The 16716-nt window shown below is 44.9% G+C and overlaps 1 protein-coding gene across 1 annotated transcript in view; it reads left to right on the plus strand.

Moving 5' to 3' along the window:
* Positions 1-334: 334 nt before the first annotated feature.
* Positions 335-16716, plus strand: part of LOC311000608 (peptidase inhibitor 15-A-like) — a gene marked incomplete at both ends in the record, with an annotated part of 92114 nt that continues 75732 nt past the window's right edge. The window contains one exon of the mRNA XM_083991347.1: positions 335-595. Coding sequence (XP_083847473.1) covers positions 335-595 — 261 coding nt within the window. The remainder of the gene's footprint in view (positions 596-16716) is intronic.

Below are 16716 nucleotides of genomic sequence, written 5' to 3' on the forward strand. Positions count from 1 at the left end.
GTCTCCAACATATTGTACTTGTAAACATTTGTCTTTCAATAGAGCAGAGATAACAGGTTATAAAGTTACACTCTGGGCAGGAGGAATGTGGTTGTCTAATCTACTATAAAGTTTCCCAAACGACTTCTGAGTCATGTCATATTATTCCACTTTTATTTACCCCTCCAGCGTGTGTGTGTTTTATTTTGAAAGAAGTGGGGGCAGGCTGAACCCGGTCACCTTTCAAAGCACAGCGCAGAGCATCTTCTCAGCCTCACTGCTGCTCCAGGACCTGGACCATCACTGACAAGTTCTTTTATTTCACCTCATATCGGATTATTACAAAAGTGTAAACATGAGGGATGTTTATTTTCTGTTTTGCGCGGTTCTGCTGTGCGGTGTCAGCGGGCGAGTTGTAAACTTCACCGGGTCGCCGCAGTTACAGAACCAGCCCGGCTCTGGTTCGATCCCTGTGATGAAACTGGACTCGTCGGCCGAGGTTCACAGGACGCGACGGAAACGGTTCATCAGTCAGAGCGACATGGTGGCGATCCTGGATTATCACAACCAAGTCAGAGCCAGCGTCTTCCCGCCCGCTGCAAACATGGAGTACATGGTAAGAAAACACTCATGCGACCATAGATATACTGTGTGTGTGTGTGTGTGTGTGTGTACGAGATTACTGTAAATTACATTAGGCTTTTTTCAATAACATATCAGTCATATGAACTTGATTTCATGAATTTCCTTGACACTCAAAAAATATAAAATATATATATTAAAGTAGGTATGATATAACACAACATATAGTTTGTCAAATAATCAAGGGTTTAAAACTTGTGAGGCAGAGAGAGAGAAGTCACAACTCATCCCTGTGGGTTACAGTTGGATTTACCAGATCCCAGGGGCGTGTCTAGAATGTTTTTCTTGGGGCGGCAGTGGGGGTGGGTGGGTGGCATAGACTGTAGAATGGTGACGCACAAAATTAAATCTATTTTAATACCCTATACATAGGGCTGTATGGTATACTGGTTCATACCGAAAACCAGTCTTTATTTTTGTTATGAAATGCTAAAGAACAATGTCCGGAACGTGTGCAGCGGGAAAGTGTTTCAGCCGAGATCCATTTCACTGCTGCCCACCAAACAGGTGTGCTACATGGTGCAAGAGCGGGAGCTAAGAGAAAAAGTTCTCACCATGAAGTGAGAAAAAAAATAAAAACACCACGACGTAGAGATGGCCCACTGCAATGCCCGCCAAAAAAAAAAAAAAATGCTGCTCATGGGATATTTCAAAGCTGCAAACACTGATGACAAGGAGAGCAACGGCCCCCAGACGACAATATTATTTTATGTGTTGTACGTGTGACCAATATTGTTCTGGTCTGCCTTGAGTGGGTTTCGGAGAGGCAAAGAGCTCCTGTGCCTCTTAACCTACGCTGCTTCATTGCGTAACTCAGTATGAGCGGCACGTACGTTCACGTTGCTTTCGTGAATTGTAAACACAGTCGCCCCCTCGGTTTTTGCGTCCAGCAGTTTAGCGGCTAATTCAACTGCAGTGATGGATAACTGTACCGGAGAGGCTCACCAACTTCGGTGGTCCAATATCGCGATTCTGTTATTGATGAGTTGGATTTTAATAACAGCTGATTGTGTAGATGGTATGGATTGTGATGAGAAGGTGTTGCACACATTGATAATGTTAATTACGTAAACTGGGGATTTGAATGGATTTCACTCTTGTTGTGGTGGGAATAAACACATCTGTGTTTACCGTATATTAACCACACCTCGCTCCTTGAGACGAATCAGAGTAGGAGTTATTCTAAGTGTTCTTACTGCGTTATGTATTCCTGGTGGTGGTGGCATGGAGGGCCTTGAAAAAGTGGTTAGCTCCGAGGCCCATAGTGCTTTAATTTGGGCCTGGTCTGAAGCAGTGAGAGCAATAATCACGTAACAGTGGATTACTGTACACGGCAGAGTACAGCGTCAGAGCTGTCCTCCCTGTCGCTTCCATGCCGGACTGGATGGACTGGTGTCATGTGACTGCACAGCCAGTTGTAGGCTTTTCAGGGGATGGTGCACATAGGGAGAAAATTAAACGGGGGCAACCAGAATGAGCTAAGATTTGCCCAGTCGGCAGAGTGTTTCAAGGGTCAACTGAAGACACTTTTGTTTAAAAGGGCTTTTGGGTGTTAGGTGGTGTGGGGTGTGACTCACCTCTCATTTAACATTGTTTTGGCTTGACCCCCTCGTGCCGGTCAAGTGCCACATGATGTTTTCCTCTGTTTTTATCTTTGCTGTCCCTTTGTAACATGCACAGTACTTTCTATTTTTATTCGCGTATTGTTATTTATTGTATTATGGTTTTTATGTACGCTGTGAAGCACTCTGTGTATTCGTTCGCTATATAAATAAAGTACTTACTTACTTATTAAATAAACAACACAGGATTAACACAGGCATGATTATATCAGATAGATTCTCAATAAATTGATTGATTGATTGATTGATTGCAGGCACAGTACCTACATGCCAGCCTCGTATTGCTCAAGTATCTTTGAACTGACATCCACTTTTCATGAACGTATACGAGCCAGATACATACAATTTTTGAAACAATGCAAAAAAAAAATAATAATATCAACCTCAGATACTGCTTTCACTGAATCGTCAATAACGAGGTGGAGACACTGTGTATTGTAATGATCCTGATTAATCCTTGCTCGCTGCAACCCCAGTGCATCTCCCAGACATCACTGCTGCCCCATCGTAACCTTGACCTACAAGATTAGACTCAAATCATGGCCATATCTTTCCAGACACTGAGTCCTGCTGCATAGTTCCCTAGGTCTCTGGAAATCTAAAAAGCACTCATTAACTGCACCATTTTAGTAGTACTTAAGTACTAATGGCAGTTGCTCAGATCTTTTGTTTCATCTCCAATAACAGAAAAAACCTCTGACATCTTTTCTAAAATTTCATTCTGAAATGTGTTACAGATACAGGAATTGTATATTTGCGTTTCCATGGTTTCAGTAGTTGTCATAGTTGCGGTAAATGCATGGATCTATTAACGCTGGCTTGGATGTCCATTTGTGTGATATCTATTCTGCCCTGCTAAGCCAGACCGCAGTAACTACGCGAACAGTGAAACTGAGAAAAATGGCTTTAAAGTTTTTTGATTTGCCTTCCTAATGTGTTGTAGGTAGATTAGTGAAAATACACAGATTTGACAGGTTTTCATGAAGTAATATTTATGCAATTAAATGCGAGGGTCCGAGGGTCCGAACAGCGGTGTTTCGGAGTGGGGGGGGGGGGGGGGGGTCCGAACCGTCCCTGTGCTGGTGCTAACCTGCCGAAGCTAACGTTAGCTCAGGGGTCACCAACGTGGTGCCTGCGGGCACTTGGTAGCCCGCGAGGACGATCTGGGGTGCCCGCAGCACATGTTCTAAAAAATAGCATTTGTCACCATGAAAATCCAGTAAAATGTAATGTTATTGTTCTAAATGCTGGACAGAGCTGTTTTTTCCTCAGCTTTATTTTGTAGGTTTGATCTAAAGCTTCTTATATAGAACAAACTGCAAGAACATCGCATTAACATGCCCTTCTGATTTTTCATGCCATTTAACAGAAAAAGACTGTAGCATAGTTATACTACAAATCCTGCATAGTTCCTCTTCAAAGGACAATTCAACCAGGGGCTATAGTTTCCGGGCGCATGACGTCTGTCTGACTACCCATTTCTCCGACCATACATTTCTTTATTTTTACGTCCATTAGTCCGACCTCCCACTTTTCCGACTTAAGTAGCCCTACCCTTAACCTTACACTAAACCTAACCTTAACACTGTAGAATGGGTAGTCGCAGAAATGAGCCGTCGGACTTTTGGGCAGTCGGACTGACGTATGCTCCCCATAGTTTCCTAATATTTTAGGTCTAAAAGAATGAATCTGAAGATTTTCTTTTTTATTGCTCCTGTTATGCAGTAGTTCTGTCTGTCCCCACATCACCACAGCAGCATATAATGGGTTACATGCTGCCATTCCGACATGCTGCCACTCCGACATACCGCCATTCCGACATTCTACTATTCAGACATGTCACCATTCAGACATACCACCATTCCGACATGCAAACGTCCTGCCATTCCGACAGTTTCGTCCCGCCATTCCGACGAGGCTTTTTTTTTTTTTTTTTTTCATGTTTTAAGACATGTGTACAGATGTGATACAGTCAGTGGAAGCTTAATAAATAAACAAACACAAACACAAAGTCTCGCCATTTACAATCACACACTCCGATGTCAGTTTGTAACAATTTCCCTTACAATAAGGATATAAGGGGAACTGGCACAACTGCTGCAGGCGGATAGGCTATAAGTAATAATAATAATAATAATAATAATAATAATGCATTTTATAATCGAGATGGATGTGACAAGGGCGTTGACCAGAGTCAAAGTGCTGTTAGAGGAGAGAGATGGGCGGAGGCGGTGATCATTATTAACCTACACATTTAATGACCTTATGTCGGAATGGCGGAACGTTTCCCAAAAAAGGAAAGTACCGCCATTCCGACAATGGAAACAAAAATTGTCAGAGTGGTGGGACGTTTTCAATCAATGGAAGTGCCGCCATTACGACAACTAGACGTCAACGTCGGAGTGGCGGTATGTCGGAATGACCCGCGGATACCCATATAATTCGCCAAGAGGTTGACAACCACTTGGCGGGTTGGTTAGCACGTCTTTTATGGGTGGAGTGAGTGCACATCCGTTACACCGGCGGCTGTCACTAATGTTGATAAAGTAATGATTTACAGTCGAGAGTTTATCCATTGTGTTTTATTTTGAAATTTAGCGGATGCTCGGTGCGTTTCATTTCCTGTTTCCTCTGCGTGGATTGATGCGTGATGGCTGCGTGACTGAATTTGCATGTTTGGTATTAAAGTAATCCAAAAGTAACTAAATGTAATCTGTTACATTACTTAAATTTTGTGATCCTTAGAGTAAGTTACTAATTACATTTTCTAACAGGTAACTTGTAATTGTACTGGAATACTTTTTAAAGTAACCCTCCCACCCTGCTTAAAGGTGTACAGAAATGGCCGTTTGTCCTGTTTGTCGCGCCGAGTTGTCACGAGCTGCAACACGAGTTTACCCGAGTGAGGAAAACGAATTTGATTGGTCGTTATCGAGCAGGCGGGACATTCCAAGCTTGGGGCGAGCCCGAGCTCCGTGTGTGTGTGCGTGTCTCAGACGTTTGAATGACGGATGACGGATCCAATATCAGTGGCTGGTGAATCGTGTACAGGCTGACGTATAATCCGTGCGCCTGCATTATCCAATGCGAAAAAAAAAATACACACTTTCATCCCGGATTTACTCAAAAATAGAATTTTGCACAAAGTTTGGCCTACAACGTCTGAAAGATGAGTTATCACATTCATTTTATGACCCAAAGTGGGCTCAAATTCAATTTTCTTTTCTGTACACCTTTAAGGGGTAGGCGGAGTACGTGTCGAAGCGTCACTATGTCGATTTACGTAGCAACACTGGCTCGCGGTCCGGTTAAACCCATTCTCTCCACTGAATAAGTGGGCTATTTTGGCATGAAAGCAGGGGAAATAGAGGCTCTGGAGTGGCATTTCACAGCACAAAAATTGGCTCCACCTGAGCATTTGCCAATACTGCTTCTCCCTCAAGTCTTTGTTGTATCCACAGAACAAGTGGGCTATTTTAGCATGGAACCTGCTGATGTGGAGGCTCTGGAGTGGCACACTTTGAAACATTCAGGTAAGTATTTCACAGCCTTGTGAACGCTACTCTCTGCCGAAACCCGGGATTGAACCAGGGACCTTTAGATCTTCAGTCTAACGCTCGCCCATTGAGCTATTTCGGTATGAAACCTGCTAATATGGAGGCTCTCGAGTGGTACACTTGGAAACATTTGTGTATAACAAGTAACACATTACAAAAACTGGAAAGTGAGCAAAGCTCCTGACTGCACCTGAGATTTGTGGGTGGCATTTGCCAATTCATCCTTCCCCCTCTCCAGTCTTTGTTGTATCCACAGAACAAGTATGCTATTTGGGCATGAAACCTGCTCATATGGAGGCTCTGGAGTGGCACATTTGGAGTCGTTCATTCAGGTAACGATTTCACATCCTCGTGAACGCTACTCTCTGCCGAAACCCGGGATCGAACCAGGGACCTTTAGATCTTCAGTCTAACGCTCTCCCAACTGAGCTATTTCGGCATGAAACCTGCTGATATGGAGGCTCTAGAGTGGCACACTTGGAAACATTTGTGTAAAACAAGTAACACATTACAAAAACTGGAAAGTGAGCAAAGCACCTGACTGCACCTGAGATTTGTGGGTGGTATTTGCCAATTCATCCTTCCCCCTCTCCAGTCTTTGTTGTATCCACAGAACAAGTGGGCTATTTCGGCATGAAACCTGCTGATATGGAGGCTCTGGAGTGGCACATTTGTAGACATTCATTCAGGTAAAGATTTCACATCCTCGTGAACGCTACTCTCTGCCGAAACCCGGGATGGAACCAGGGACCTTTAGATCTTCAGTCTAACGCTCTCCCAACTGAGCTATTTCGGCATAAATCCGACCAATATGGGGGCTCTAGAGTGGCACACTTGGAAACATTTGTGTAAAACAAGTAACACATTACAAAAACTGGAAAGTGAGCAAAGCACCTGACTCCACCTGAGATTTGTGGGTGGCATTTGCCAATTCATCCTTCCCCCTCTCCAGTCTTTGTTGTATCCACAGAACAAGTGGGCTATTTTGGCATGAAACCTGCTGATATGGAGGCTCTGGAGTGGCACATTTGTAGACATTCATTCAGGTAAAGATTTCACATCCTCGTGAACGCTACTCTCTGCCGAAACCCGGGATCGAACCAGGGACCTTTAGATCTTCAGTCTAACGCTCTCCCAACTGAGCTATTTCGGCATAAATCTGACCAATATGGGGGCTCTGGAGTGGCACACTTGGAAACATTTGTGTAAAACAAGTAACACATTACAAAAACTGGAAAGTGAGCAAAGCACCTGACTGCACCTGAGATTTGTGGGTGGTATTTGCCAATTCATCCTTCCCCCTCTCAATTCTTTGTTGTATCCACAGAGTTCTGGAGTGGCACATTTGGAGACATTCATTCAGGTAAAGATTTCACATCCTCATGAAAGCTACTCCCTGCCGAAACCCAGGATCGAACCAGGGACCTTTAGATCTTCAGTCTAACGCTCTCCCAACTGAGCTATTTCGGCATGAAACCTGCTGATATGGGGGCTCTGGAGTGGCACACTTGGAAACATTTGTGTAAAACAAGTAACACATTATAAAAACTGGAAAGTGAGCAAAGCACCTGACTCCACCTGAGATTTGTGGGTGGCATTTGCCAATTCATCCTTCCCCCTATCCAGTCTTTGTTGTATCCACAGAACAAGTGGGCTGTTTTGGCACGAAACCTGCTGATATGGAGGCTCTGGAGTGGCACATTTGGAGACATTCATTCAGGTAAAGATTTCACATCCTCGTGAACGCTACTCTCTGCCGAAACCCGGGATCGAACCAGGGACCTTTAGATCTTCAGTCTAACGCTCTCCCAACTGAGCTATTTCGGCATGAAACCTGCTGATATGGGGGCTCTGGAGTGGCACACTTGGAAACATTTGTGTAAAACAAGTAACACATTATAAAAACTGGAAAGTTAGCAAAGCACCTGACTCCACCTGAGATTTGTGGGTGGCATTTGCCAATTCATCCTTCCCCCTATCCAGTCTTTGTTGTATCCACAGAACAAGTGGGCTATTTTGGCATGAAACCTGCTGATATGGAGGCTCTGGAGTGGCACATTTGGAGACATTCATTCAGGTAAAGATTTCATATCCTCGTGAACGCTACTCTCTGCCGAAACCCGGGATCGAACCAGGGACCTTTAGATCTTCAGTCTAACGCTCTCCCAACTGAGCTATTTCGGCATGAAACCTGCTGATATGGGGGCTCTGGAGTGGCACACTTGGAAACATTTGTGTAAAACAAGTAACACATTATAAAAACTGGAAAGTGAGCAAAGCACCTGACTCCACCTGAGATTTGTGGGTGGCATTTGCCAATTCATCCTTCCCCCTATCCAGTCTTTGTTGTATCCACAGAACAAGTGGGCTGTTTTGGCTCCACCTGAGATTTGTGGGTGGCATTTGCCAATTCATCCTTCCCCCTCTCAAGTCTTTGTTGTATCCACAGAGTTCTGGAGTGGCACATTTGGAGACATTCATTCAGGTAAAGATTTCACATCCTCATGAACGCTACTCTCTGCCGAAACCCGGGATCGAACCAGGGACCTTTAGATCTTCAATCTAACGCTCTCCCAACTGAGCTATTTCGGCATGAAACCTGCTGATATGGAGGCTCTAGAGTGGCACACTTGGAAACATTTGTGTAAAACAAGTAACACATTACAAAAACTGGAAAGTGAGCAAAGCACCTGACTGCACCTGAAATTTGTGGGTGGTATTTGCCAATTCATCCTTCCCCCTATCCAGTCTTTGTTGTATCCACAGAACAAGTGGGCTATTTTGGCATGAAACCTGCTGATATGGAGGCTCTGGAGTGGCACATTTGGAGACATTCATTCAGGTAAAGATTTCACATCCTCGTGAACGCTACTCTCTGCCGAAACCCGGGATCGAACCAGGGACCTTTAGATCTTCAGTCTAACGCTCTCCCAACTGAGCTATTTCGGCATGAAACCTGCTGATATGGGGGCTCTGGAGTGGCACACTTGGAAACATTTGTGTAAAACAAGTAACACATTATAAAAACTGGAAAGTGAGCAAAGCACCTGACTCCACCTGAGATTTGTGGGTGGCATTTGCCAATTCATCCTTCCCCCTATCCAGTCTTTGTTGTATCCACAGAACAAGTGGGCTATTTTGGCATGAAACCTGCTGATATGGAGGCTCTGGAGTGGCACATTTGGAGACATTCATTCAGGTAAAGATTTCACATCCTCGTGAACGCTACTCTCTGCCGAAACCCGGGATCGAACCAGGGACCTTTAGATCTTCAGTCTAACGCTCTCCCAACTGAGCTATTTCGGCATGAAACCTGCTGATATGGGGGCTCTGGAGTGGCACACTTGGTAACATTTGTGTAAAACAAGTAACACATTATAAAAACTGGAAAGTGAGCAAAGCACCTGACTCCACCTGAGATTTGTGGGTGGCATTTGCCAATTCATCCTTCCCCCTATCCAGTCTTTGTTGTATCCACAGAACAAGTGGGCTATTTTGGCATGAAACCTGCTGATATGGAGGCTCTGGAGTGGCACATTTGGAGACATTCATTCAGGTAAAGATTTCATATCCTCGTGAACGCTACTCTCTGCCGAAACCCGGGATCGAACCAGGGACCTTTAGATCTTCAGTCTAACGCTCTCCCAACTGAGCTATTTCGGCATGAAACCTGCTGATATGGGGGCTCTGGAGTGGCACACTTGGAAACATTTGTGTAAAACAAGTAACACATTATAAAAACTGGAAAGTGAGCAAAGCACCTGACTCCACCTGAGATTTGTGGGTGGCATTTGCCAATTCATCCTTCCCCCTATCCAGTCTTTGTTGTATCCACAGAACAAGTGGGCTATTTTGGCATGAAACCTGCTGATATGGAGGCTCTGGAGTGGCACATTTGGAGACATTCATTCAGGTAAAGATTTCACATCCTCATGAACGCTACTCTCTGCCGAAACCCGGGATCGAACCAGGGACCTTTAGATCTTCAGTCTAACGCTCTCCCAACTGAGCTATTTCGGCATGAAACCTGCTGATATGGAGGCTCTAGAGTGGCACACTTGGAAACATTTGTGTAAAACAAGTAACACATTACAAAAACTGGAAAGTGAGCAAAGCACCTGACTGCACCTGAAATTTGTGGGTGGTATTTGCCAATTCATCCTTCCCCCTATCCAGTCTTTGTTGTATCCACAGAACAAGTGGGCTATTTTGGCATGAAACCTGCTGATATGGAGGCTCTGGAGTGGCACATTTGGAGACATTCATTCAGGTAAAGATTTCACATCCTCGTGAACGCTACTCTCTGCCGAAACCCGGGATCGAACCAGGGACCTTTAGATCTTCAGTCTAACGCTCTCCCAACTGAGCTATTTCGGCATGAAACCTGCTGATATGGGGGCTCTGGAGTGGCACACTTGGAAACATTTGTGTAAAACAAGTAACACATTATAAAAACTGGAAAGTGAGCAAAGCACCTGGCTCCACCTGAGATTTGTGGGTGGTATTTGCCAATTCATCCTTCCCCCTATCCAGTCTTTGTTGTATCCACAGAACAAGTGGGCTATTTTGGCATGAAACCTGCTGATATGGAGGCTCTGGAGTGGCACATTTGGAGACATTAATTCAGGTAAAGATTTCACATCCTCATGAACGCTACTCTCTGCCGAAACCCGGGATCGAACCAGGGACCTTTAGTTCTTCAGTCTAACGCTCTCCCAACTGAGCTATTTCGGCATGAAACCTGCTGATATGGGGGCTCTGGAGTGGCACACTTGGAAACATTTGTGTAAAACAAGTAACACATTACAAAAACTGGAAATTGAGCAAAGCACCTGACTGCACCTGAGATTTGTGGGTGGCATTTGCCAATTCATCCTTCCCCCTATCCAGTCTTTGTTGTATCCACAGAACAAGTGGGCTGTTTTGGCATAAATCCGACCACTATGGGGGCTCTGGAGTGGCACACTTGGAAACATTTGTGTAAAACAAGTAACACATTACAAAAACTGGAAAGTGAGCAAAGCACCTGACTGCACCTGAGATTTGTGGGTGGCATTTGCCAATTCATCCTTCCCCCTATCCAGTCTTTGTTGTATCCACAGAACAAGTGGGCTGTTTTGGCATAAATCCGACCACTATGAGGGCTCTGGAGTGGCACACTTGGAAACATTTGTGTAAAACAAGTAACACATTACAAAAACTGGAAAGTGAGCAAAGCACCTGACTGCACCTGAGATTTGTGGGTGGTATTTGCCAATTCATCCTTCCCCCTCTCAAGTCTTTGTTGTATCCACAGAGTTCTGGAGTGGCACATTTGGAGACATTCATTCAGGTAAAGATTTCACATCCTCATGAACGCTACTCTCTGCCGAAACCCGGGATCGAACCAGGGACCTTTAGATCTTCAGTCTAACGCTCTCCCAACTGAGCTATTTCGGCATGAAACCTGCTGATATGGAGGCTCTAGAGTGGCACACTTGGAAACATTTGTGTAAAACAAGTAACACATTACAAAAACTGGAAAGTGAGCAAAGCACCTGACTCTACCTGAGATTTGTGGGTGGCATTTGCCAATTCATCCTTCCCCCTATCCAGTCTTTGTTGTATCCACAGAACAAGTGGGCTGTTTTGGCACGAAACCTGCTGATATGGAGGCTCTGGAGTGGCACATTTGGAGACATTCATTCAGGTAAAGATTTCACATCCTCGTGAACGCTACTCTGTGCCGAAACCCGGGATCGAACCAGGGACCTTTAGATCTTCAGTCTAACGCTCTGTGCCGAAACCCGGGATCGAACCAGGGACCTTTAGATCTTCAGTCTAACGCTCTCCCAACTGAGCTATTTCGGCATGAAACCTGCTGATATGGGGGCTCTGGAGTGGCACACTTGGAAACATTTGTGTAAAACAAGTAACACATTATAAAAACTGGAAAGTGAGCAAAGCACCTGACTCTACCTGAGATTTGTGGGTGGCATTTGCCAATTCATCCTTCCCCCTATCCAGTCTTTGTTGTATCCACAGAACAAGTGGGCTGTTGAAACATTTGTGTAAAACAAGTAACACATTACAAAAACTGGAAAGTGAGCAAAGCACCTGAATGCACCTGAGATTTGTGGGTGGTATTTGCCAATTCATCCTTCCCCCTCTCAAGTCTTTGTTGTATCCACAGAACAAGTGGGCTGTTTTGGCACGAAACCTGCTGATATGGAGGCTCTGGAGTGGCACATTTGGAGACATTCATTCAGGTAAAGATTTCACATCCTCGTGAACGCTACTCTGTGCCGAAACCCGGGATCGAACCAGGGACCTTTAGGTCTTCAGTCTAACGCTCTCCCAACTGAGCTATTTCGGCATGAAACCTGCTGATATGGGGGCTCTGGAGTGGCACACTTGGAAACATTTGTGTAAAACAAGTAACACATTATAAAAACTGGAAAGTGAGCAAAGCACCTGACTCCACCTGAGATTTGTGGGTGGCATTTGCCAATTCATCCTTCCCCCTATCCAGTCTTTGTTGTATCCACAGAACAAGTGGGCTATTTTGGCATGAAACCTGCTGATATGGAGGCTCTGGAGTGGCACATTTGGAGACATTCATTCAGGTAAAGATTTCATATCCTCGTGAACGCTACTCTCTGCCGAAACCCGGGATCGAACCAGGGACCTTTAGATCTTCAGTCTAACGCTCTCCCAACTGAGCTATTTCGGCATGAAACCTGCTGATATGGGGGCTCTGGAGTGGCACACTTGGAAACATTTGTGTAAAACAAGTAACACATTACAAAAACTGGAAATTGAGCAAAGCACCTGACTGCACCTGAGATTTGTGGGTGGCATTTGCCAATTCATCCTTCCCCCTATCCAGTCTTTGTTGTATCCACAGAACAAGTGGGCTGTTTTGGCATAAATCCGACCACTATGGGGGCTCTGGAGTGGCACACTTGGAAACATTTGTGTAAAACAAGTAACACATTACAAAAACTGGAAAGTGAGCAAAGCACCTGACTGCACCTGAGATTTGTGGGTGGCATTTGCCAATTCATCCTTCCCCCTATCCAGTCTTTGTTGTATCCACAGAACAAGTGGGCTGTTTTGGCATAAATCCGACCACTATGAGGGCTCTGGAGTGGCACACTTGGAAACATTTGTGTAAAACAAGTAACACATTACAAAAACTGGAAAGTGAGCAAAGCACCTGACTCTACCTGAGATTTGTGGGTGGCATTTGCCAATTCATCCTTCCCCCTATCCAGTCTTTGTTGTATCCACAGAACAAGTGGGCAATTTTGGCATGAAACCTGCTGATATGGAGGCTCTGGAGTGGCACATTTGGAGACATTCATTCAGGTAAAGATTTCACATCCTCATGAACGCTACTCTCTGCCGAAACCCGGGATCGAACCAGGGACCTTTAGATCTTCAGTCTAACGCTCTCCCAACTGAGCTATTTCGGCATGAAACCTGCTGATATGGAGGCTCTAGAGTGGCACACTTGGAAACATTTGTGTAAAACAAGTAACACATTACAAAAACTGGAAAGTGAGCAAAGCACCTGACTCTACCTGAGATTTGTGGGTGGCATTTGCCAATTCATCCTTCCCCCTATCCAGTCTTTGTTGTATCCACAGAACAAGTGGGCAATTTTGGCATGAAACCTGCTGATATGGAGGCTCTGGAGTGGCACATTTGGAGACATTCATTCAGGTAAAGATTTCACATCCTCGTGAACGCTACTCTCTGCCGAAACCCGGGATCGAACCAGGGACCTTTAGATCTTCAGTCTAACGCTCTCCCAACTGAGCTATTTCGGCATGAAACCTGCTGATATGGAGGCTCTAGAGTGGCACACTTGGAAACATTTGTGTAAAACAAGTAACACATTACAAAAACTGGAAAGTGAGCAAAGCACCTGACTCCACCTGAGATTTGTGGGTGGCATTTGCCAATTCATCCTTCCCCCTATCCAGTCTTTGTTGTATCCACAGAACAAGTGGGCTGTTGAAACATTTGTGTAAAACAAGTAACACATTACAAAAACTGGAAAGTGAGCAAAGCACCTGAATGCACCTGAGATTTGTGGGTGGTATTTGCCAATTCATCCTTCCCCCTCTCAAGTCTTTGTTGTATCCACAGAACAAGTGGGCTGTTTTGGCACGAAACCTGCTGATATGGAGGCTCTGGAGTGGCACATTTGGAGACATTCATTCAGGTAAAGATTTCACATCCTCATGAACGCTACTCTCTGCCGAAACCCGGGATCGAACCAGGGACCTTTAGATCTTCAGTCTAACGCTCTCCCAACTGAGCTATTTCGGCATGAAACCTTCTGATATGGAGGCTCTAGATTGGCACACTTGGAAACATTTGTGTAAAACAAGTAACACATTACAAAAACTGGAAAGTGAGCAAAGCACCTGACTCCACCTGAGATTTGTGGGTGGCATTTGCCAATTCATCCTTCCCCCTATCCAGTCTTTGTTGTATCCACAGAACAAGTGGGCTATTTTGGCATGAAACCTGCTGATATGGAGGCTCTGGAGTGGCACATTTGGAGACATTCATTCAGGTAAAGATTTCACATCCTCATGAACGCTACTCTCTGCCGAAACCCGGGATCGAACCAGGGACCTTTAGATCTTCAGTCTAACGCTCTCCCAACTGAGCTATTTCGGCATGAAACCTGCTGATATGGGGGCTCTGGAGTGGCACACTTGGAAACATTTGTGTAAAACAAGTAACACATTACAAAAACTGGAAAGTGAGCAAAGCACCTGAATGCACCTGAGATTTGTGGGTGGTATTTGCCAATTCATCCTTCCCCCTCTCAAGTCTTTGTTGTATCCACAGAACAAGTGGGCTGTTTTGGCACGAAACCTGCTGATATGGAGGCTCTGGAGTGGCACATTTGGAGACATTCATTCAGGTAAAGATTTCACATCCTCGTGAACGCTACTCTCTGCCGAAACCCGGGATCGAACCAGGGACCTTTAGATCTTCAGTCTAACGCTCTCCCAACTGAGCTATTTCGGCATGAAACCTGCTGATATGGGGGCTCTGGAGTGGCACACTTGGAAACATTTGTGTAAAACAAGTAACACATTACAAAAACTGGAAAGTGAGCAAAGCACCTGACTCTACCTGAGATTTGTGGGTGGCATTTGCCAATTCATCCTTCCCCCTATCCAGTCTTTGTTGTATCCACAGAACAAGTGGGCAATTTTGGCATGAAACCTGCTGATATGGAGGCTCTGGAGTGGCACATTTGGAGACATTCATTCAGGTAAAGATTTCACATCCTCATGAACGCTACTCTCTGCCGAAACCCGGGATCGAACCAGGGACCTTTAGATCTTCAGTCTAACGCTCTCCCAACTGAGCTATTTCGGCATGAAACCTGCTGATATGGAGGCTCTAGAGTGGCACACTTGGAAACATTTGTGTAAAACAAGTAACACATTACAAAAACTGGAAAGTGAGCAAAGCACCTGACTCTACCTGAGATTTGTGGGTGGCATTTGCCAATTCATCCTTCCCCCTATCCAGTCTTTGTTGTATCCACAGAACAAGTGGGCAATTTTGGCATGAAACCTGCTGATATGGAGGCTCTGGAGTGGCACATTTGGAGACATTCATTCAGGTAAAGATTTCACATCCTCATGAACGCTACTCTCTGCCGAAACCCGGGATCGAACCAGGGACCTTTAGATCTTCAGTCTAACGCTCTCCCAACTGAGCTATTTCGGCATGAAACCTTCTGATATGGAGGCTCTAGATTGGCACACTTGGAAACATTTGTGTAAAACAAGTAACACATTACAAAAACTGGAAAGTGAGCAAAGCACCTGACTCCACCTGAGATTTGTGGGTGGCATTTGCCAATTCATCCTTCCCCCTATCCAGTCTTTGTTGTATCCACAGAACAAGTGGGCTATTTCGGCATGAAACCTGCTGATATGGGGGCTCTGGAGTGGCACACTTGGAAACATTTGTGTAAAACAAGTAACACATTACAAAAACTGGAAAGTGAGCAAAGCACCTGAATGCACCTGAGATTTGTGGGTGGTATTTGCCAATTCATCCTTCCCCCTCTCAAGTCTTTGTTGTATCCACAGAACAAGTGGGCTGTTTTGGCACGAAACCTGCTGATATGGAGGCTCTGGAGTGGCACATTTGGAGACATTCATTCAGGTAAAGATTTCACATCCTCATGAACGCTACTCTCTGCCGAAACCCGGGATCGAACCAGGGACCTTTAGATCTTCAGTCTAACGCTCTCCCAACTGAGCTATTTCGGCATGAAATCTGCAGATATGGAGGCTCTAGAGTGGCACACTTGGAAACATTTGTGTAAAACAAGTAACACATTACAAAAACTGGAAAGTGAGCAAAGCACCTGACTGCACCTGAGATTTGTGGGTGGCATTTGCCAATTCATCCTTCCCCCTATCCAGTCTTTGTTGTATCCACAGAACAAGTGGGCTGTTTTGGCATAAATCCGACCACTATGGGGGCTCTGGAGTGGCACACTTGGAAACATTTGTGTAAAACAAGTAACACATTACAAAAACTGGAAAGTGAGCAAAGCACCTGACTGCACCTGAGATTTGTGGGTGGTATTTGCCAATTCATCCTTCCCCCTCTCAAGTCTTTGTTGTATCCACAGAGTTCTGGAGTGGCACATTTGGAGACATTCATTCAGGTAAAGATTTCACATCCTCATGAACGCTACTCTCTCTTGTGGGTGGCATTTGCCAATTCATCCTTCCCCCTATCCAGTCTTTGTTGTATCCACAGAACAAGTGGGCAATTTTGGCATGAAACCTGCTGATATGGAGGCTCTGGAGTGGCACATTTGGAGACATTCATTCAGGTAAAGATTTCACATCCTCGTGAACGCTACTCTGTGCCGAAAC

The sequence above is a fragment of the Trachurus trachurus genome (assembly GCF_905171665.1).
Source record: "Trachurus trachurus genome assembly, chromosome: 17".
NCBI lineage: Eukaryota > Metazoa > Chordata > Actinopteri > Carangiformes > Carangidae > Trachurus > Trachurus trachurus.